The 24,779-nt window shown below is 32.3% G+C and overlaps 1 protein-coding gene across 2 annotated transcripts in view; it reads right to left on the reverse strand.

Annotated features, from left to right (window-relative positions):
- Nucleotides 1-481: 481 nt before the first annotated feature.
- Nucleotides 482-24,779, reverse strand: part of LOC122051092 (alpha/beta hydrolase domain-containing protein WAV2-like) — a 34,785-nt gene continuing 10,487 nt past the window's right edge. For both annotated transcript variants that reach the window (XM_042612042.1, XM_042612043.1), the window contains exons 7-8: nucleotides 1,147-1,399; nucleotides 482-936 (exon numbers count right to left, since the gene is read on the reverse strand). In XM_042612042.1, the coding sequence (XP_042467976.1) occupies nucleotides 1,160-1,399 (240 nt within the window). In that variant the 3' untranslated portion in view covers nucleotides 482-936; nucleotides 1,147-1,159. The remainder of the gene's footprint in view (nucleotides 937-1,146; nucleotides 1,400-24,779) is intronic.

Below are 24,779 nucleotides of genomic sequence, written 5' to 3' on the forward strand. Positions count from 1 at the left end.
AAATTTTACTTCTACAAAATTCACTAAAATGAGTGGTGCCAGACTTGGACCACCAATATATGTTTGGCCCAACCAAATTCACCAACCATCCCTTAGAAATCCATCTTCTACTAATGGTCTTAGTTTTGGAATTGCCCCCATGCAATAAGACAATGATAAGCTTTTTTTTCTTTCTTGGTTGCTTCATAGTTTAGCCATTATTGCTAAAATTTAATTTTTGGCTCTCAATAATCATGTTCACTATATTTGAGGTAATTTTTCTATAGCTAACTTTAATAAATCTACTTGATTCCTCAAAGTATATTTCTCTACCCTAAGCTCCTTAATCCTACTTTCATGAACTTCATTGAATGTGTAAGTAAACTAAGTTTGGTCTTCGAGCTAAAATCCCTTTCTTTAATCCCTTGTTCTTAATCTTACAACTTGAGGATCTATGACTAACTTAGGCTGTTGGCTCACAAACACCTTATCAAATTACACATTAGACAAATAGTGCAACTATCCATATAGCAGTAAATATTAAATTTACAACTTCTGGTGCAGTCAGACCCATGAGCACATTGCACTTGATAGCTAGGGAAGATCTAATAACTTACCACTGTTATCTACTTTGTGTCCACATTAGGTTCTTTGATCCCCAAAATATTCTAATGACAAAATTACAGGTATGATGATTGTGTCGGTTAAACTCTCAAATTTATTCCATGCAAACAAATCTGTTAGGTATTTAGTTGTGGGAAGCCGAAGCAGATGATAGCCACACCTTCCACATTTTCTGTGTGCTTAAAAAAACTTGCTGAACTGCCTTGATGAACAGCACAACCAGATGGCTGGTTGGTCACGTTTAAATATAGAATTGCTGCAGCATCTTTGGCGTTTGGTTTGCATACTACACAGAGCTGGTCTAAAGTATTGCAGATCACCTTGCTGCCACATCTACAAGGACATGCACATGTCAAGAAGTAGCAAATGCATACAATTGTCTAAAATTTCCACTGCTTCTATAATTCAACAATCACCACATAGAGACAGACATTAGATTAATAGTGCAACTAACCAAAAAGTAGTAAATTCAATCTATCAACTTTTGGTGCAGGCAGATTTACGAGCACATTTCATTTCACAGATAGGGAAGATCTGGCTTACCCCTTGTGGTCACCTACTTTGCATTAGCATTAAATTCTTTGAACTCTGCAACATACTGGTCCAAGAACAACTGGATTGTTCGCCAATACCGATCACCACCAGAGTACCATGTATCCATGTGCATGCCATTTGGAAAATCCACAAATCTGCAATCCGAGTTATTTTCTATAGCTTTAGAGTGCAGCATCTGCATCTGCAAAGGGGGAACTAACTCATCTTGCAACCCAGATAGAAACAAAATAGGCTGTTCAATCTGCATGACAAAAAAAAAACCTGTAAAACATCTCCATCCACAACTATTTGTTTAACAAGCATATAGATTAAAAATATGGAAGCAAAATTTTCAAAAGTAAATATCGAGAATGGCATTCCAATGTAGGGATGTGATCCTTGTTGAACTATCCTAAATAATCCCATAGTTTGATGATGATGAAGTTTTAACATCAAAAGTGCACATTTATAGACAATGATGGTTTGTCAATGTGGAGACATTTTAGATCAGTATCAGATTCCCTCTTAGATTAGATGGTTCATGGGAGAGGTTTCTAAATATGATTTGTACATGCATAGTATTGCACTCTGGTATTTAGTCTGGAGTATAGGCCTTTGGAATGGATATCATTATCTTGACTATTAATCTTTTGTTGATGGCCAAGAACTACAGCAATACAAAGAGATCACTCTGCTGATTTTAATAAGGGTACATTACTATTCCTAATTCCTAAAACACGAATCTCTGGGAACAAAAACTTTGAAAAACATATGTAGAAGACATCATAATAAATAAAAATAATGTAACTCTATCACAAATAACAAAAGGAAAATGCGAGCAGGATAAATATTCCAACAGTTGTAATAGACAACTAGTACTGGTTTATGCAAACAACTCCAGAATTTAATCTGTTAATCTTGCTAAGGAAGTTCAATCATAGTTGACTTTCTCCTAATCATCACACTCCGCGCTCTTCAATTGTGTCATGTAGTCATTCATTTATTTATATCACTTGATATAAATGAATTTGAAACTCCATCTTGGTTGAGCTCATTAAACCTAGATATTAACTCTAACATCAAGCATAACTGAAGTGTCATCTCTTTTCTTAACCAAAAAGAAATTTTTCCTTGACAACATCAAATCTTATTAGGTCACATAATTTATCTTCTTGTTTTTTCTTCTTATTTTTATTATTATATAGCTATTTTAAATCAAGCATAACTAGGATATGTGATCATGTATGCTTATGGGAACCCTGCACGTGTTTGCTGGTGCATATGCAACCACATGAAAATATCTTTAGAGCAATTATGGGAACTTGTACACATGAAGGTCGACCAAGCGAGACACTACTTCAACTGAAGAGGTAAATGGACTATAATTCAGATAATATTAAGATGGCCCAGCTCATTTGTATGAAATATGAAAAGGAGCAGAGTGAAATTCATTTATATTTTGGAGATGGGTTATGAGGGAACCTAAAAGTTCGTGGAGTATTTTTATTTGTTCTCTACCTGACTGTTTTTAAACACTAAAAACTAGCTTGCTAACTGTCCTAGTCAAGGTTTAAAATATCATATGAGTTTTGGTCGGTCAAAATAGTTCAAGCCGGTACCATATTGTTCTCACATTCAACGCACTTAAACATGCTTCAAAACATTTTGAAATGAATTTAATAGAATTTTAATCCAATAATCCCCATTTGACTCAGTTTGTTTAACTCTATAAGTCTCTACCAATCATAAAGTCAATTGAACAGCAAAAAGTTACAAAATACAAGAATAATTTGACTAGATTACACCTTATTACTAAAATGAGTGGTTTACATTTAATAGGAGAATTGAATCATGTAGAATCCTATAGAAATTAATATCATAATATTCCAAGTTCTATATTAAGTAATCCTCTCGTAATATCTGATACTAGAAACATGTATAAGATATGTATCTCAGCTAATCACTAGCAGGAGTTAGCCTGACACATTGAAGTTAGATCAGTGTTTTTTAAATTGCGTAGCGTTGGTTCATAGCATTGCTATCTTGTCATCACGGAGCATACATAGCGAAGCGCATAACGCAAGCTTTTCGTGTACATCAATTTTTAAATTTGAAAAAACAAAATATACTTATATAAGTAAAATAAAAATAACATAACCTAAAATTAATCATAATAATTCATTACATGTCAAAATATCCAAGACCAATAATTTAAAAAGTCTTATAATTAAAACAACATAACTTCATTGTGTCAGGAGTTAGCCTGACACAATGAAGTTAGATAAGGTATAGGTACAAAATATGGCTACATTTCAATTTCCCCAGCTTTTTTATCATTCTTCATTGTTAATGTTGGTGCTCCAATGTATTTCCTCTTCCCCTCCACTTCCTAAGTGGTCTAGCTCCTCCCCATAACCAGTAGATGAAATCAAACAATGATTAATAGGAAGAGAACCTTCGTATCTCAACCAGTACCAACCATTGGTGCGTCTCCTCTTCCCCTCCACCTCCCAACTGTTCTAGCTCCTTCCCATAACACCAGTAGATGAAATCAAACAAAGATTAATAGGAAGAGAACCTTCCCATCTTGACCAGTGCTAACCATTAGTGCATATCCTCTTCACCTCCCTCTTTTTATAGTGTTTCATCTTGTTGTAATAGGCAGGGACAGTTAAGGGAAGTGAATTTTCGAACTCGATTAGTTCTGAATGGTAACGGCCAAGACAAGCCTTATCTGGCTTGGTATCAACAAAACCATATCAACACAAGAAACACACTAACATTTACTAGTTTCGATACAATATCAGTATCAACTAACAATTGGAATGCCCATGAAACAATCAATAACCAAGACCATACCAGCCTTATTAATTTTTGCAATTAACAGAAACACAAATCCCACTGACAAAAACTCTCAAATTAGTACTAGTGCATAATGCACATTGCACTTAAGTTAATCCATAGTAACACCCAAAAAAGACTAGTATCTAGCCTAGAATCACCAAATAATCATCCAACAACAATTTATTAGAATATATGGGAACAACTTCCAGGTCTTTAGCAACTTGGTTGCCAACACCTTCAATGCCATAAAACACTTCAATCACATAATTTTAAAAAAGCGCCAATCTTACTGCATATATAAGCTTGGTTTTTTGAGACACTCAATGAAGGTGTAAAGCATAGGAACATATTTTGTCTCACAAAAATAGAATCATAAATTTTCTCCTTCCTGGAACCTTCATTGGAAGCCTCATGCACCAGGCATAGAACTCATTCTATTTAAGTAGGAAATGAACCCAAATATTGGATTAAACGGATCATCAAGAAGTCAGATTTGATTGCTTCTACAACTTGGCTATTTTCATCATCCAGGATCTTGCACTTATTAGACTTGGCAATGTCACTGATTTGTTTCTCAAGATGTTTTGATTATGTTAAAATTACAACCATGCCAGAGTTATCTTACTAATATTTATTGGACATGAAAATCCAAATAGGTAAGCAAATATTTGTTGGAATTATAGACTGCTTATTATTAACATCTTAACGTCCTAACTATTAGATTGAGGCCAACTAGACCTAGACATTTAAGATAATATGCATTGATGGTTCTATAAATAATCATCTCTAAGAAAGTTCAAGACTAAATTAAAGGTGCAGGACAAAATTTTGCAATAGACATCAAACTAAGTTATCCATATGTTCTCAACACCTTAGAACTTGAAGTTGAGAATGGCTAAAAACCATTAAAATAACTGAAGATTGATTTTGGTCATCCTAACAATAGATAATTTTCATGTCAATTTCTTTTATTAGAAAATAAGTCAGTAGACAATGATTCCACATGATAAGCATAGGTTAATTTAAAGTGTGCTTAAAAAACACATGGCTTGGGTATTATTTGGACAACTTAATTAATTTAATTACATTGACCCACTTCCAGTCAAAATACCAAGTTGAATTGACGTATAGATGGGCTTTGCAAGTTGTACAGTGCAAAATTTACACTACTCAAGTACGTTTTTCTAAGTTCAAATTCTTCTGCCAGTGAATTTTCTTTCCAGTTTTGGGTTGCAAATAATATTGAGAGAAGTCATCCATTTTGGATATAATTTTGATATGTAACAGGAAAACAACAACAATTTTTGCTTGTATATGATTCAAAATCTCTTTAAACCAGCCAATACCAATCCCACGTCTAGATGAAAAAGTCAACATTAAACATAAGTGAATGTTCTATGAATAGATCCATCAAACTATTATGTTAATGCTAAGTTGTTCCCCGAATGGAATGCGTTATAGAGTCCAACTGTAATATCTCAACAAGGGTCGCTACATTTCCATAAGAACTTGAATGTAGGGTTAAAAATACAAGAATTCTCACGCTATAGGTTAGATGATTCGAAATCTCCAATTGTGCTAGTGTTTCAGTGTTTGACAGGAACAATGTTGTTTTGGTATCATATTGATGATTCGATATATGGTGTCGATGGTGAATTGGAGAAGGAAAGAAGAAAGAGATGAAAAAGATAAAGATAAACAAATGTTTGTTTTCCATCTAGAATGTTATGATTTTAGCATTATCTTGTATGGAGACAAACTACCAAAAAATAATAATAATGTTTTCACAATTTTAGCATGCCAAGGATTGTTAAATGTTAAATGAAATGGTACTCATCAACACAACAACGTAAGAAATATTATCTCAGTGCCGAGTTTTATCAAATTTTGGTAATTTATTTTGAATGATACGCTTTGACCATTTCGCTCAACACGGTACGAAGGCTTGGTGTAGGGGTTGAGCCCCAACAGCATCAATCTAAGGAGTTGGTATCATGATCCCCCAAACTAAAATCCAAATGGACTCGCAAAGATTCCCCCACGCTACCTCACAACCTATCAAGAAAACCCTCTAGCTCCAAGCACCCTACCAACATCATGGTGATGCCCCAAAAAGCATTATTAATTAATTAACACAAAGGAGATTCATAGCATTCAAATATTGAGATGGGACATCATGGATCTCAATTATTGGGTTCAAACCAAAAAAACTAAAGTGAACAAACAAAAGTTCACTTTGAATTTTTTTAGCTAAATTGATCCAGTTCTATTCAAATCAATCAAAATATAACATGTTTGGTTGGATAATCGTATATCAACCAAACCAAACTAAATGAATTTAGTTTTTAAAATTTATATATTATAAAATTCATGTTGTGATCTACAATTTGACATTTTAATTGAACATATTGCCAATATATTTTCTTAAACAAAACTTCTGTCAAGGAAAAGTTTTGATTCAACAACCCAAACTAAATCAAGTAAAACTGATGATTTAAGTTTACTTTCAGTTTGATTTGTAAGATAAGTTTATTGAAATTGGTTCCAGAAAACAATTATTGAAATATAGCATCCAATTATTTCAAACTAAATGGACACCCTTATAGATTCAAGGTAGTAGTTAGAAGGGGGTGAATAGCAATGAATTTTTAGACAAAAATTAGTCAAGTACAAAGCTTAAATAAAAAAGTTAATATGTAGTGGAAAAACAAAAGCAAAGTAAACCAATACTAATTAAAATTATTTAGCACGGTCTGAACCTCCAAGTCTACGGCCTACTGACTAGTAAGTAAGTCCTTGAAAATCCCACAAGTCTATATTCTCCTTCTAAAGGCAAAGAAACTTATCTCATGAAAAAATAAATAAATAAATAAAATAAATAAACCTTAAGCCTTAAAAATAAAAGACTATTAAAGAACAATAAAAGACAAAATAAAGCAATGTGAATGTTGTAGAATGATAGCTTGATTGTTGCTTGATGATTGTTGGCCTAGCTCCTCTTTCCCCTCTATTTATAGCCTTCAGATTGAGCTAAATATCATTCACACGCTCTATTCAATTATAATAGATTCAGATCCTTAACAACCGACCGAAACATTGATCATGAAAGCCTTATGTACCAACTATTGTCTTCAATCGACTAAACACCTATCAATCGACTCAACTGGATAAGATCACAAATTTATCTTTTGGTTGATTATGCTTCCAATCAACTCAAATAATATTAAGTCAATTCAAATCGAATATAGTCATCTCACACCTGCCAATCGACACAGATGACTTGCTGCAACCTTATCCTCCAATAGTTAAGACCTCTTTGATTGACTCAATTCAAATAAAGAGTAGGTTGTTTCTGGCAATCAACTGTACAGTTAACTCAAGTTCCTTAATCATGTTGATCAAGCAATTCAAATTGAAATAGATCTTTTCTGTTCATACGTGGAAAGTCTACAATCAACTATGAAGTTGACTTGACTCCTCAATGAGTAGTTGAGCTTAACTTCCAGTCAACTAAATCAGTTGACTGAGTCTTCTTGTCAAGGCTTCAATCATCGATTACAACCAAAAACACCATATTTTTTGGTCAAGTATATGCCTAGGTAAAAGTCTGCTAAAAACAAGATTACAAGTGGCTTATAATCTCTCAGATCTCACATGCCAAGAGTTCTCACCTTAGTGCTTCCTCCATCTACTAAGAGACCTTACCTCTGGACCTCTTTCACTTGCCAAGAGGCTTCACCTCCGGGTATTCCTTTCGCAAGAGACCTTGGCTATGAGTATTCCTCTGCTTTCCAAAAGGCTAGGTCTCTAGGTCCTCTTTGACTTCACCTCCACTCTAAGCCTTCTCCATTGACACCTACGCCACTTGAGTATCTTGTTAGCTCCTGTTGATCTTCTCCATCTACAAAGGACTTCTTAGACTTGTACATCTACCAACTTGTCTTGGACTTCTTCATCCTCCAAATATGTAGTCAACCTTGGCCTAATTGAATTATTTTATTTGTCTTCCTTATTTGTCAAAACTTGTTATACTTCTTATTTGCCAAGTATTTAGTCAACCCTAACCTACTTAGACTTTTCCAACTACTCACCTGCAGTTATTCGCCAAGATTTTTACACCTACACAATTGACAAACTCATAGTCACAATATTAACCTAACTTAAAGTCTTTGTCAAACACATCAAAGTAACCACTACTCTAGGCATGAGTTCACCTAGTGATTGAAATACTATTATGTGTCATCCGAAACGGACAAGTTTTACCATTCCAACACGAGAGCAGTACCAGCACAGCACATGCAACAATTTCACATGCGTCATTACCGTGCCATAGCGATAGAAGGAATCGAGAGTGCGACGGTCACGCGCAAGAGAAGGAATCGCAACTCCACAGACGTGGAAGGAATCAAGACAAACGCGTGACAAAAGGAATCAAATCAATTACTTCTGTCGATCGATTAATCAAAAAAATACTATATAAAATAGGGAAGACAGTGGCGAAGGCAACAAACAAGAGATCAACGGGGAGGCAGTGGCCAGGCGATAGCAACGACAGTGAGGCAATAGCGAGGCAACAGCAACGGCGGCTAGATGGTGGCAAGGCGACAACTAGGCGGCAGCAACGGCGGCGACCACTCTCCGGATAGGTATGATTTCAATTTGAGCATAGTTGTGAAAAGCGAGCGGAGGCATCCCAGAGGTGCCTCCGACTACTCTTCGCAAAAGCCCAAGGTGTCCCGGAGGCATCTTAAATGCCTCCGACCACTATTTACAAAAGCACAGTGTCCCAGAAGCATTGTAGGACGCCTCTGACATCGCCGGAAGCGTTGTGGGGCGCGCTTCACATGCTGAAAGCATCGTGGGACGCGTCTGGCATCGCTGAAAGCATCACAGGACACCGTCAGACGCATGCAATGCCTGCAATTCCTAGTTTAGTGAGGACAATCAAAAAATTAAGGATTTAATTAATTCAATTAATTCCCAACTTAAATGGGATATTTCGAATAGGCTTTTATAAATGTTAATTAAATTATCCTAATAAAATATATAAAAAATATATTTAAATTTAAAAAAAATAATAATAATAAATTTTATTAATTGATATTCTAAAAATTCTTTTTTTACTATTTTAAATTTTATCTAAAAATTCTAATAAATCAAATTTATATTCTAATAATTTTTTTATTATTTTATAATTTTTTTACTGTTTAATTCATATTCATATTTTTTTATTTTTTTTAAATATATATTATTTAAATTAATAATTAAATAAATAAATAAATATTTAATTTATATAATTATTATATATAAAGTAGCATTTTTGTATTAATTTATATACTATTATAGATAATTTTTTTTTCTTAGAATCAATTTGAGATTTAGATATATGAATATTAACATATTTAACATTTTACTTTTAGGATTCTTGCTTCCTAAGCATATGAAACATATATTTTTGTCTTAGAATGTCTCTAATCTGTCTAGGAAATATTACCTATCCTTTGTTTCAGAAATTTTTGATAAAGGTATGCTGCAAGTTTATGATTCCTAATAAAACATTTATAATTTTGTGCAATCATTCTAAATTGAGAAAGTTGAATTTATATTCTTAGGAGATTGTTTCAAGTTTACTTTATAAAAATATGTTATAGAATATTGCTTTTAGGACTCTTTATATACTTAATTTGTAAGTTACGATGATAAAGACAATCATGATGTTATAAAATGATGATCATTGCCCAAAATGTGTATTATTCTTAATTTTTTACAATGCCTAAGTAATGACACCAAAACAACAATCTTATGATCCAACTTGAAGACACGCACATCAAGTAGAGAATCAATTTCATTGGCAATATTTGCATTGTGATATGATTAGACGCGGAAGTGGGGTCATATGCCTAAAACATCTTGCTGGTGAATATCCAGATGTTTCTAATTGTCTAAAAGTTTCTCAAGAAGTTCGTCGTGCATTTAAAGAGGAACTTGATGGCAAAAAAAGTATTACAGTATAAACAACAACGACAACGTGAACTTGTTGATAGCCGAAGCTCCAAAGAACCAATCTATGATGAATTTAAAGGTCGTGGTGAAGTTCCAAATGACGAAGATTTTTAGCAACTCTCCCTCTCAAATTCAATATGAATATGAGCAAAATATGTGACATAGAAGTGGCAAGTGATAGTGAAAGTGGCTCAACTACTGCAACAATATTAGGAAGGAGTGCAAGTGTTCGTATTACTTCAACACAAGGTAGTATTGGCCGTGTTTTTCCTTCTATGGGACGAAGATGTGCAGTTGATATTACTAATATTGATCCACTAGCATTCCTAAACCAAGCTAACAAACAAACCAGAATTGATGATACATGTGCAAAAGATAAAAAAAAATCGGTTAAAATATTGCTAAATTTTTTCATTTTAATCATATTCCTCCTAATGCAGCCAACACATACTATCGTAGCATGCATCCAAAAATCTTGTCCTGGTATTCAACCTTCAACTCCATATGAAATTGTCGATTCATATTTAGATAAACAAGTGGAGAAGATTAAGACTTGGATCCTATCATGCAAGCTGCAATGAAGCTTATATGGGGTTACATTAATGTGTGATGGCTGGACAAGACCTACACGGATGAGCATTATTAACTTTCTACTATGGCTCAATAGAAAGGTGATATTTCATAAATCTATTGATGCAACTAATGCACCTTACATATATCATTTGATGGAAAGTGTAGTTCAAGAGTTAAGTACAAAATATATAGTGCAAGTGATTACACGTAATGGTACAAACTTTAAGAGGATTGGAGAGTTATTGGAGCAAAAGTATCCAACATTATTTTGGACATCATGCGTAGCACACTATCGATTTGATGATAGTAGATATCGAGTTTAAAGAATGTAGTGAAAAAAAGTCAATTTTTAACAAAATTCCTTTATAATCTTATCATTCTACGACCAGAAATGACTAGGTTTGTCACTCACTTTCTCCTGTTAAAATCATTGAATCAGAAAAAAGGTGAACTGAATGCTATGTTCTCTTCTAAGGATTGGGAAGTCTCTCAATATTTTAACACGACCGAAGGTAAGGAGGTGTAAAAAATTATTATATCCGTTAGATTTGGGGACTATATCATAGATATTCTTATAGCAGTAAAACCCTTGTATGTTGTTTGATGTAAAGTCGATATGGACAAGAAGCCACAAATGGCCAACGTTTATAGCCTAATTCATGAAACAAAAGAGGAAATTAAGTGATGTCTATAATCACCAAGTATCAATATAACATTGATATAATTACTAACCAAATGGAAAAATATATTCATTTGGTAGATACATATTTTTTAATAATAATTTTTTTTTAATATTGTTATTAATAATTATATATGTTTAATTATCTCAATTCGGCATATCAATACAGTTATAATCTTGACACAAATAATAATTTATTAGTGGCCTTCAGAAATGTAATATCAAGACTACAAACAAATAGAGAATCAATTGTTGAGACTATTAATGAAAGTCAATTATTTCGAGAGGTATATGGTTCTTTTAGCGATCCTATTACAACGTATATAAAATGGATGCAAGTAAATATAGTAAAAATTATTACTAATTAGTGTCAACAAATATAATACTATTTTAATTTTATTCTTATTTATCTTACAGCCGAGTGGTAGTTAGAATATGAAAGATCAACTCCAAATTTGAAAAAGATTGCACTACAACTTCTCTCACAGATAACGTCTTTAAGTGTTGTGAAAGAAATTGGTCAACTTTCTCCCTCATTCATACAAAAGTATGAAATCATCTTTTTTATCATCGTTTGGAGAAGATGGTGTACGTTCATTATAGTATGCGTCTTCAACTAAGAGCAATAACAGAAGAGAAGAAAAAACAAGAATATGATTGTCCAAACTGAGAATGATCCAATGGTGGATTGATGGAGCGCTGTTAAGGCTGAGACTTTCTCAAACATCCCAACCCCAAACTCAACCAAAGTCCATAGACAAAGACAAAAGCAAAAGCAAAACTCCTACAATTTTTACTAACAAGAAAGAAAAAGGCAAACCCTTACTTTTATGAAAAGAGGTCAATTGAGAATTATTGAAAATCCACTCGATGTAATTGATGAGCAAGAACATGATGACAATGATGAAACATCATCACCTTCTAACACTATAGTCTAATGAGAAGTTGAAATGAAAATAGTGATGTGATGGCAGTGCAAGTACTCATGGCAATGATGACAGTAGTGATGCATCGGGTGGGTGTAAAAATTATGTTCCTCGTACTCCAGCACTGAAGCCATGGACATGTGAGAAAGATTATACAAATACAACTCAAGATTATGATCATAGAACTAGAACTATTTAATATCAACGTCGATATAAGAGTGACAAATAAAAGAAAGTTCATAATTATCGAGATATGCGAGAGAGTTTAGCTAAGATTGATTTTGATCGAACTTTATCATACTCTCAGCCTTCTTATTATCACTCTGATGCATCATATGGTGGTCCATCATACTAGAGCTCGGAGACGTATGTTCATCCTTATCCTGTGTTTGTATCCGTTTTGATCTACCAATGCTAAATAGGGACACACTGATGGACATGTGGAGACATCAGAATCAATATTGCATGTCATGAGATGATTAATATGGGCGTTGGAGAACTATGAAGTTGATCTAAGTAAAATGTTACAAAAAACCAATACTTTTATCTAATTCACGTCACTCCTTTTGGTATTAGTAAGGTAAGCATACTATAATATATCAATTTTAATTCAAGTTATTGATAGATCAATTCTCTTTAAAGAAAATTATATTTAATTATTTTTTCTAACAATATTAAGTTATTTAATAATTTAGAACTTACATAAAATCAATATACAATTTATTTTTAAATTATAAATAATAAGCATATTTATCTAATAATTACTATATATAAATAAAAAATATTGAAGTTGTATAAGCACGGCACGATACGATATTGAAACTGTATCGTTCCAAATCGAAACCTCGGTACGGATAGAGATTGTAAACCTTGATTTCACCAACAACCCCTTAGGACCTTAGGTCGATTCCTCATCGTCACATGGCAAACAAATAGACACCTCTTAAAACATTCGATCATTAGGATCACTCGAGGACCACATCAAATTTTGTCAAGACGCATTGAAATGTGATGACTAACCCTATGATACAGGTCCATTTTGTAAGTAATCATGCATTCATTTGAAGTATTAATTAAACCTAATTCCTTATTTTATGTAGTATCTAAACAAGAATTATAGCTCTAATTGACCCATTTAGATGATCATCATATGATGAGTATCAAGCCAAACGGTGGAGGCAAGCCATTGATGGTGTAATTGTGCCCAAAGCAGTCAAAAGTTTGACCAAGATTTCTTTTGATGTGTTTGGTAAGTTGTTTAAGTTAGGCTTGTCTGCGTTACCAAGTTATGTGCATTGAATTTACAGGGACTTAGTAGATTGCACATGGGGCATTACTAGATGACGGTATTGGGCATCTGACACTTGAAGTCTTGGAAGCGAGTCTCTTGAGTGAATTCGTAAAAACCTAGAGGCATGTGGGCATGTAAGTAGGGCTTTTGGTTAAATAAGAGAAGATTTAAAGGTGCGACTTTTAGGCATATTAAGTGTTGGAAGCAATGCTTTGAGACAAATAGGCAAAGACTAGCATGGCTTATGGGCATGTGATGTCTTGGGAGTGGGACAAACTAATGAAGACGTGGAGGCACAACCTTTATTTAGTCAATGGAAGTCCTAGAAGTTAGGGGTGTCAAAAATAGACCCGACCCGACGACCCAACCCGAGTCAACCCGAAAAAAATCAGGTTCGAGTTGGGCATTTTCGGGTTAGTTCTGGTTGGAGGGTTTCCGGATTGAAAATTTTTGGGTCGGGTTTGGGTTGACCCAGATTGACCTGAATTTAGGATTGTGTATTTTTTTTGGATTAAATCAAATTTTATTTTAAAAATTAAGATGTTTTTATGTATATTAATATCAATGTTAGTATGATAATGATAGAGTATTGAAATAAAAGTGAAGAATTATAGAAAAAATAGCTAAAAAAAAGTCGTTTTGAATCAGATTTTTGAGTTATTCAAGTCATGTTCGGGTTTAGGTTTATGGGTTTTAAGTTGAATTCGGGTTCATGTCGAGTTGGATTTAAAAAGAAAAATTCCAACCCGGCCCAAACATGACCCGACCCACCCGAATTGACACTCTTACTAGAAGTGAGACTTTTAAGTAGGGGGATCTAAAAATATGGAGTTTGGGGCAAGCTAGTGAAGACTTAGAAGATGATGAGATATTATGAGTGAGTTATAATATGGATTCACATATTTAGGCGGCATCATCAAGGGATGCCATAAAGGATGACGTGTGTAAACCAAGTAGGTTACCTAATTTGGCTTATAGAGAATCATTAACTAAGGAATAATAGGTTCATAGTTATAGTTTATGATTAAGCTCGCCTCGAGCTTACAACATGGACTTACAGGGTGTAAGCAAGCAAAGTCAAGTGATGGTTAATCTAGTTGACTAGAGTGTTAAATCAACTGCAAAAAATTTAAACTAACTATTAAACGGTGATTGTTGGCATGTAATAGATAGCTTTGGAATTACAATCGACTTACAAAGGATTTTAGTCAACTAAACCTATTCAAAAACTATCCATTGATTAGTTGCTAGAGGCCTATCTATATAAGTAACAAACGCATTTTATCATTGAAACGGTGCACGAATTTGATCCTATATTCCAATATCACTGTATTCAAGAAAATTGCTCAATGGCTTTCGGAAGGCATCTTCCACGAGTAGTTGATAACTTCTCTCTACACTTAATTTACTATAGGCATTTGAATTAAAGATGCAAGATTTGTCCCTCTAGAAAAGTGAGTTCTCTGATAATGAGATTTTAGGGTGAACTTGAGGTTTAAACCACGGATTAAAATCTCGTGTTGTATCGAGCAAAACTTTTCGTTCCGCTAGCAGACTGACACAAGATCCATGACCGCTGCAGAGGCGTCACGCGAGGGGGGCGGGGGAGGTCACGATTCGCCTGCACGACGCGGGGGAAGTCGTCATCCATTTGTGTGAAGCGGGGGAGGTCACGATTCAAGTCGCATGAGCCCGAGATGGGGAAGTCGCAATCCACCTGTATGAAGCGAGGGAGGCCGCGATCCACGTCGCGCAAGCCCCATCGCGGTTAGTGTGGGGGGTCACCCCAGAGAGAGAGAGGATGAAAGGGGGTTGTTTTAATTTAATAAGTGTAAGGTCCAGTTCTTTCTTAAAAAAAAAACAAAAAACAAAACAAGAGAAAATTCAAAGGGGGAGTATAATAATAAATTTTCTTTAGGAATAAGTAGGAATTTAAGGAGCTAAATCGCTATTAGCCAATTAATGGACTTATGGGCTCGGCCCGATTGATAATGGCTGCTTGGAAGGGGAAAAGAAAAGAGGGAGAGGGAGGGGGAGAGGGAGAGGTCTTGGCAGTAAGCAAGAAGAGGAGAGGAGACTCCGACCTTGGAAGGAAGAATGAGGCCAAAAGATCTTCCCATCGTTGCCCTTCGTCATTGCCCACACCAACACCGAGCTTTCGAGCACAAAGGCACCTCTTAAACCCTTTTTCTTTCTACGCTTTTAAATCTGTGTATGCAGCAAGTTTTCGAGGGAGAATTGAGGGCTGAAAGCAGTAGGTTTTGAGGGATATCTGGAGTATACGTAGCAAGTCTTCGAGAGAGAATTGAGGGCTAAAAGCAGCAGGTTTTGAGGGATATCTGGAGTATATGCAGCAAATTTTCAAGAGGGAATTGAGGACTATAAGCAGCAGATTTTTTTAGAGATGTCTGGGGCATATGCAGCAGTTTTCGAGGGGGATTTGAGGGCTCAAGGCAGCAGGTTTTGAGGGATATTTGAGGTATGCGCAACAAGTTTTCGAGGGGGAATTGAGGGCTACAAGCAACGGAGGTTTGGAGGATTGCTTGGGCTAATTGCAGCAGGATTTGAGAAATGTGGAAGGGGATGTAGGTGTGTAGCAGATTTTGATGAAGGTTTAGTCACCCAATGATCAAGGAGCTTTAGGAGTAGGGATGTTTATGTGGTTAATAATATTCATGTTTATTTAGCTTCATGTAGTTAATATATAAGTTTGTTTGAGTTTAATGTAGATTAATGGCATGAATGCTTATTTAGGTTTATGTAGTTAATGGTATCTATGCTTCAAGAGCTACACGTAATTAATGACATGCATGTTTGATTGAACTTAGTGTGGATTAACGGTATGAATGCTTATTTAGGTTTATGCAGTTAATGATATCCATGCTTAAAGAGCTGCACGTAGTTAATGATATGCCTGTTTATTTGAGCCTAATGTAGACTAATGGTACGAATGCTTATTTTGGGTTTATGTAGCTGATGATATCCATGCTTATCGAGGTTCATGTAGTTGATGATATGCATGTTATTTGAGCCTCATGGAGGTTAATGATATGAATGTTTAATTGGGCTTTATGTGGTCTAACAAAATATATTAAGGTCATGATGTATGGTTGCCTTAACGAAAATTATGAAAAATGACAATAATGATAAGGATTAGTGAAAATTCTGTGAGGATCAAGGCCCTAGAGAGACCTCGTTTACGAGACAAGGTCCCAGAGGGACCCCAATACCAAATTCCCATATTTGGCCACAGTTCAGTGACAAGAGTTGCTGACGCTCCGCCACCTGGTACCATAATTATACAGATTGATCAATCGAATAAAGGATAAAGGGTATATGATGTACCTCCACCCATGAATGATATATGATAAATGCGAAAGGATAATGTTATATAATATGATGGATTTAAAGAATACATGAAATGCTATGTGATGCTCAAGGTTTAATGTTTTATGGTAGATGCTTACACTCTTGTTTACTTGTTCTTTGATGATAAATTTCAAGTAGAGGTAGATTTAATGATGCATGCGACTATTTATGTAATTCTTGCTATGGTGGTTTGGAGATGCTGAGTTAGACTCACTAGGTTGGGTTTATGGCAGGTGAAGAAACTGATGATGTTGGAGGCTCGGATCCTTAACCAAACTGGATTGGACAATACACTCCTGAGGACATTACAATTCCGCAAATAAATAGTATTTATGATTTAGAGAGAATAAAATAGTATTAAATTCAGACTTTTGGGATGTTTGACTAATTTAAAGCTTTCCTTTCTTTTTGGTACTGGTGAAGGTTTGAATGCAGAGGTGTGGTTTATTATTTGCAGTCAATTTGATTTTATTTCAATGGAATGATATATGGTGCATAGGATGAAAAAAAAATTAAAAAAAAAACTTAAGGTCATTTCAATAAGTTTATTAAAGTTATTAATAATTTCAAATCAACTTCTGGCTATACTAGGGATAACCTTTAAAGTCTTACTTACACCCTAATAAAATTCTCATTAATTATATATTTTATTTATTTTAATTATGAAATATATAATAAAAAAAATTATTTATTTACTTACAGTATGAGAGTCTCGTGATCCCTTATTTTTTTCCTTTTTAAAAAAAAACATTTTTTATATTTTAAATGTTTTAGTTTTAATTAATATGTTTTATTTTTAATTAATATGTTTTATATTTAAAAATATACCAAAATCATATTGCCACGGCACAATAGGTAAGGTACTGAAACTATATCGTTTCGGACCGAAACTCCAATACGACTCGAAATTTTAAACTATGTTTTAAATTATGTAAACTTTAAATGTTACCAAAGGTATGCATGCTCCTATTGGCTTTCCCAAGAACCTATAGACATGATACTTCTCACGGTGGGAGAATCCACCAACAAACTAACATGTTCACCATCCCTTCAACCCCTCACCCATAATGCCTCCAAATAAGCCCTCTTCCAATAACTATAAAATACCCATTAAAAAAAAGAAAAACAATTCTATCAACATGTACTATTAATGCAATCATGCACTAAGTAGTTGTGTTCAACTATATTCTTTTGATATGTTTAGTAAAAGGTGTAAGTTAGATTTGTTGGTACAATTTGTGTGCGCATCATGGTTTAAAGTAACGAATTGTTCCGCCCGAAACTCACGGATTTTACCGTTCCGACGAGGGACCGGCACCGGCACGTGATCGAGACAGCACGCAACCGACACAGCGCGAGGGCGTGAAGTTCGGATCGTCATCGCATGTGTCTTCGCGTGCGTCCAGTTGCGGCACAGTGCACGACAGAAGGAATCGATTGGATTCCTTCTGTCGATCACGAGATCACTTTAACCCGGGCAAAAACATTATATAAACGACGAAAACTTACCTGGAAGCATTAGCGACGAGATTGGGTCAGTGTGGCGAGGCGGCGAGGCGGCGAGCGGCGAGGCAACGAGGCGGCGACACGGCAATCACATTTCCTCGGATGGTAACGAAGTAAATTTTCATTTTAAAAGTAGAGAAGCTGCGATCAAAATCGCGAACAGAGCAGAGGAGGGGGATGGCAGCGGAATCGCGACGATCGTGATAATAGGGATTTTTTTAATAAAAATTCTAATATAACGATTTTAATTAAAACCATTATATTGAAATAAAAGATTTATTTATATGTTATAATTTATAACTGTTATAATTATTATAACAGTGTTATATTAAATTTTAATAAATATTTACATATATAATTATATAATGTATTATTTAATATATAAATATATAATTTCTAATTAATTATTATATAAACGATAATTATATATATAATTTAATATTAATTAAATAAATTGTCAATTAACTAATAAAATTATAATATATAAATCTATTTTTATTAATAATAAAAGTATTTAGATTTTAAATTCATATTTGTAATTGATTAAAAATCAAATTAAAATTATATACATAAATATGTAATAAATTATTTAAAATATGCATAATTTTTAATTAATTATTATATAACTTATAATTAACTAATATAATTATGACATATAAATTCATATTATTATTATTTATTATTAAAAATATAAAAATTAAAAATATTTAAATTAAAAACTTTGAATTTAAAATTTATTAAAATTAAATATTAAATTAATTTTATAAATAAAAATAGTTTAAAATTTTAAAATAATTTAAAAATCTATAAATAATTTAAAAATCTTATAAATGATTCAAAAATTAAAATAAATTTGAATCATTTAAATAAATTTAATTTTTCTGTAATATAAATTATAGTATTTAATTATTTAATATAAAAATTATATAGAATATTTATAAACAAAATTATATAAAGTAAATTATAATTTAAATAGATGACCAATTTCGTTTATGAGTTGGAGTTTTAAAAAATTAACTTAATTTTGGCTATTTTTTAGTATAGAAGTTTATATTCCTTTATTAATCTTTAATTTTCTAATTAATTCCTTAATATTATCGTAAGTAGATTAAATTAAATTAGTCAAAATTTGATCATTTATGACCTAAAATTTATTTAGGCATGCTATAACTCGCATTTTATTTTCACTTATTTTATACATAATTTTAGTCAGTTTTTGCTAATTTTTCATATTTTTTTATTAAACTGTAATGTATTTTTCCTAAATAACAAATTAGTATATTTTTATAAATAAATAATTAATTAAGTGAACTAATAATTAATTTATATAATTATATATAAATTAATATTTTAAAATTATTTTTATATTAAATACAAATAAAATCCATCAAAAAATCTATTTAAATTTATCTATTAATTATTTAATACCTAAATATTTTATTACATGTATACTTAAACAATTTAATTAGTGATATCTTAGAAAATTTTATGAAAAAATAAATTAATTATGAATTGAATAAATAATTTAAATGTATTTTTCCTAAATAACGAATTAGTATACTTTTATAAATAAATAATTAATTAAGTGAACTAATTATTAATTTATATAATTATATATAAATTAATATTTTAAAATTATTTTTATATTAAATACAAATAAAATCCATCAAAAAATCTATTTAAATTTATCTATTAATTATTTAATATCTAAATATTTTATTACATGTATACTTAAACAATTTAATTAGTTATTTCTTAGAAAATTTTATGAAAAAATAAATTAATTATGAATTGAATAAATAATTTAAATGTATTTTTCCTAAATAACGAATTAGTATACTTTTATAAATAAATAATTAATTAAGTGAACTAATTATTAATTTATATAATTATATATAAATTAATATTTTAAATTTATTTTTATATTAAATACAAATAAAATCCATCAAAAAATCTATTAAAATTTATCTATTAATTAATTAATATCTAAATATTTTATTACATGTATACTTAAACAATTTAATTAGTGATATCTTAGAAAATTTTAAAATATATTGAATAAATAATTTAAATTTTTTATTTATTAACTAAATTATAGTAAATTTTATCTATTAATTATTCTTTATATATATCTAAATTAATTATTTCATGTTTACTTAAATTAATTTAATTTGTGATATATTAGAAAATTTTATAAGAAAAATTGTTAAACATATAACAAATAATTTAAATTATTTATTTATTAATCATTTTTTTAAAATATATAATTTTAGATGTTTTGAATAAATTTAGCTTTAAAATTATATATAAATAGTAGTTTTTATTATATATGGTACAAAATATATAAACACTAACTATATAGATATAAATTATATAAATTAATGGATAATTAATTAAATTGATAATTAATAATATAATTATCATATTTATTAATCAAAATTTTAATTTTATTAATTTTTATAGTTATCAATATTTACATTTTTATAATGCATAAGTAATGATACCAAAACAACAATCTTATAATCCAGCTTAGAGACATGCATATCGATTAGAAAATTGATTTCATTGGCAATGTTTGCATTGCGATATGATTGAACGTGGTGGTGGGATCACACGCCTAAAACATCTTGCTAGTGAATATCCAGATGTCTCTAAATGTGAAAAAGTTTATCAAGAAATTCGTCGTGTAATGAAAGACGAACTTGATGGCAAAAAAAAATTAAAGCATAAATAACAATAACGCAGGGTCGGCCCTGAGACATATCACCGAGGGCGATGGCCAAGGGCCCCCGATTTTTAGGGACCCCAAATTTGACATGCATATATAATATATATTATATATACTTAGATTGTTTTAATAAAAACCTAAAAAATATTTGATTGGATTATTTTAATAAAGGTCCAAATATATATATATATTGTTGAATTTTTAATAAAAGTCCAAAAAAAATATATTTTCTATTAAAATTTAAGAAAAAAATCTAAAAATGAAAAGAAAGAAAAAAAGAAGGTAAACGATCCTTTTTTCTCTTTCCAAGATTTTATTTCTTGTACAATTCTTTCTTCATTAGTTTGTTTACAGAAGTCAAGACTCTAAAGAGTAAAGTATGAATCTCGAACGCTAATCTTCTCCTTTCTTCTCCTTTGAATCTCTTCTAATTAAATTTAAAAAGTTTATTAATTTTAGTTTCATCAACATCATCATTCATCAATATATAAACTTACAACGTAAGTTACCTACTTATCTATATTTTTTCTTATTATCAATATTCAATATTGATTTTTAATATTGTATTGGAGTCAATATTTTATGATTTTTTTATAGATTTGAAAGAGTTTAAATAAATCATCCCAATTTTAATCATCATAGAATAATTTATACCGATTGCTTCAAGCACAAATCAGGATTTATTATCCTTTGACTATTATTTTCACTGCTTGTGTTTGTTTCAATGTTGGCTTTGTTGCTAGTTTTGTGTGTTTTATTTTTACACATGAAATTTGTAATACAAACATATTTCTAAAAAAATATCAATCTTGGAATTAGAAAAGAAACAAAAGAAAAAGAGTGAAACAGATTATTAAAACTCACAAAGGTGTTCTTTGTAAATTTTTTAAAACTTACTCTTCAATTAAAAATTCAGTTGATGAATTACAAGAAGAAAGTCATAACAAATGAGCAATAATGCAATCAATGAGCGGGAAGAATTGAGAGAAAATGATGATCATAATCATGCAACGAATGAGCGGGAAGAATTGAGAGAAAATGATGATAATGATTTAAATGTAAATAGTTTGACAATTTTATGTATAAAAAATGAGGTGTTAGAAAAACTTGATTTTGAAGACCTTATTGATGATTTTGCTTCTCAAAATACTAGAAGATATGAAGCATTCGATTATGTTAGACAGGGAGGCTAAAAATATTATTCAATACATCAATGATTATATGCGATTGGCAGCAAAGACAGGGAGGCTTTATGCAGGACCAGAGCTATCAGAAAATTTCTGGTTAAAGATGCCCGGTGATCTGGGGAATAGAATTAAGGCGGCTTTTGAAGCAAAGCATCCAGGCCTAACCGTTGGTGTTTTCCCAAGAATTATCATTGCTCACAAATTTCTGGAGCAAGAGTGTAAGGATGCAACCTTTAAAAGATCTTTGAAAGATTTATCTTTTTGCAGTCAGATTCCTATTCCAGGATATTATCAGAAACCTAGAGCAAAGAAAGTCGGCGTAAGACAGTCCAAAACCTACAAAGGTAAACCACATGATACCCATGCAAGAATAGAAAAACGAAAACATTTACTCCGAAATAAAAAATGCAAGTGCTACTTATGCGGACAAGAGGGTCATTTCGCCGAAGACTGTCCAAACGAAAGAATAAATGTTAAAAGAGTTGCTATCTTTGAGCAACTTGAATTACCAGATGATTGCGATATTCTCTCTGTGCAAGAAGGAGAGGCACAAAGTGATGCTATCTTCAGCATCTCTAAAGGAGAAGAAGATACCTTTGAGGTAGAACGATCTATTCATACTTTACAATTAAATTCAATATATATACTTGGTTTGGAAGATGGTGGATACAGGCAACAAGTTAGATTATCGGAAGACCAGTCAAATTGTCTGCACCAATGGAAACACAATGAAAAAATTCCTGTAACCCAGTCACATATATGCACGTGTTGTAAAAGAGCTACTACCCAAAGGGCAAGAATACACTGCCCAGAGTGTTTTCTGACAATATGCAACCTATACGGACCTTATTACTTCAATAAAGAGGTACTTGTTACTCCCGCACCATCAACTCCTTTTTATCCAATGAATTTAATACAGGAGCAGAGGAATTACATAATATGGTGTGAAGAGAAAATTAAAAGGCTAAAGGAAGAAGTTGCATACTATAAATCTCAATGGGAAGCCCTTCAGTTAGAACAAGACTTACAAAAGGACTTCCAGGAACTCGAAGAAGAAGTTGCAAATATGCTTATTGAAGAAACAATAACAGCCACATCAAGTCCACGGTTAGTCAAAAATATGCTCTATAATCTAACAGTGGAAATCGATATACCAGGAATTCCAAAATTCAAATTAAAAGCAATCCTTGATACTGGAGCAACTACCTGTTGCGTGGACCAGAGATCTGTTCCAAAAGAGGCACTAGAACAGAATACCTTCGTAGTAAATTCTAGCGATATAAATTCACAGCAAACTGCTAAAATGAAGCTCAAGAATGGAAGGATGGTTATAGGAGATAATACTTTCCGAGTCCCGTACACTTATAGTTTCCCAATGGTATTAGGGGACAATATTCAATTCATTATCGAATGCAATTTTATTCGGGCAATGCAAGGCGGACTTCATATTGAAGGAAATACGGTAACATTTTATAAGAATCTAACCACAATCAATACATTACCGTCTGTTAATGCAGCTATATAAGAACTTGATCTTGATGAAGAGGAATATATACAAATCAAGGAGATGGTTAATTTCTCAGCAGGAAGAATAAATCAAACCTTTGAGCAAAAGTTCAGCCCTCTATTACAAAAACTCAAGAAGCAAGGAATTATTGGGGAGAATCCTCTCCAGCATTGGCAAAAGAATAAAATTTTATGTCAACTGGACATCAAAAATCCGGAATTTACTATTGAAGACAGGCCATTGAAGCATCTCACTCCAGTACAAAAGGAAGCCTTTTCCAAGCATGTGAAGACCTTATTAGAACTGGCTATTATTCGGCCCAGTCAGAGCAGACACCGAACCACTGCTATAATAGTAAACTCAGGAACAACAGTTAACCCTGAAACTGGAAAAGAAAAGAAGGAAAAAGAAAGGCTGGTATTTAACTACAAGCGTCTCAATGACATAACTCACAAAAACCAATACAGCCTACCTGGCATCAATACAATTCTGAAAAAGGTTAGTAACAGCTGTATATTCTCTAAATTTGATTTAAAGAGTGGTTTCCACCAGGTGGCAATGCACCCTAACTCAATTGAGTGGGCAGCTTTCCGGGTGCTAGATGGACTATATGAATGGTTGGTAATGTCATTCGGTTTAAAAAATGCTCCAACAATATTTCAAAGAAAAATGGATTTATGCTTTAAAGGAACACTTCATCGCAGTCTATATTGATGATATACTGGTATTCTCTCCAGACGAAAGGAGTCATGAGCAGCATCTTCAGCAAAAGCTTCATATTTGCCAGTTAAATGGATTGGTGTTAAGCCCAACTAAAATGAAGATTGTTGTACCGGAAATCGAATTTCTTGGAACAATTATTAGAAACTGCAAGATCAAACTCCAGCCGCATGTCATCTCTAAAATAGCATATGTAAAATACGGCAATAAAATAATAATTAAAAATAGGGTTATTTGACAAATAATCTTATTGGAATTTTTAGAAATTTTTAAAAAAAATTCTGGAATTAATCGGAGCACGTACAATGT

The sequence above is a fragment of the Zingiber officinale genome, chromosome 3A, assembly GCF_018446385.1.
Source record: "Zingiber officinale cultivar Zhangliang chromosome 3A, Zo_v1.1, whole genome shotgun sequence".
Lineage (NCBI taxonomy): Eukaryota > Viridiplantae > Streptophyta > Magnoliopsida > Zingiberales > Zingiberaceae > Zingiber > Zingiber officinale.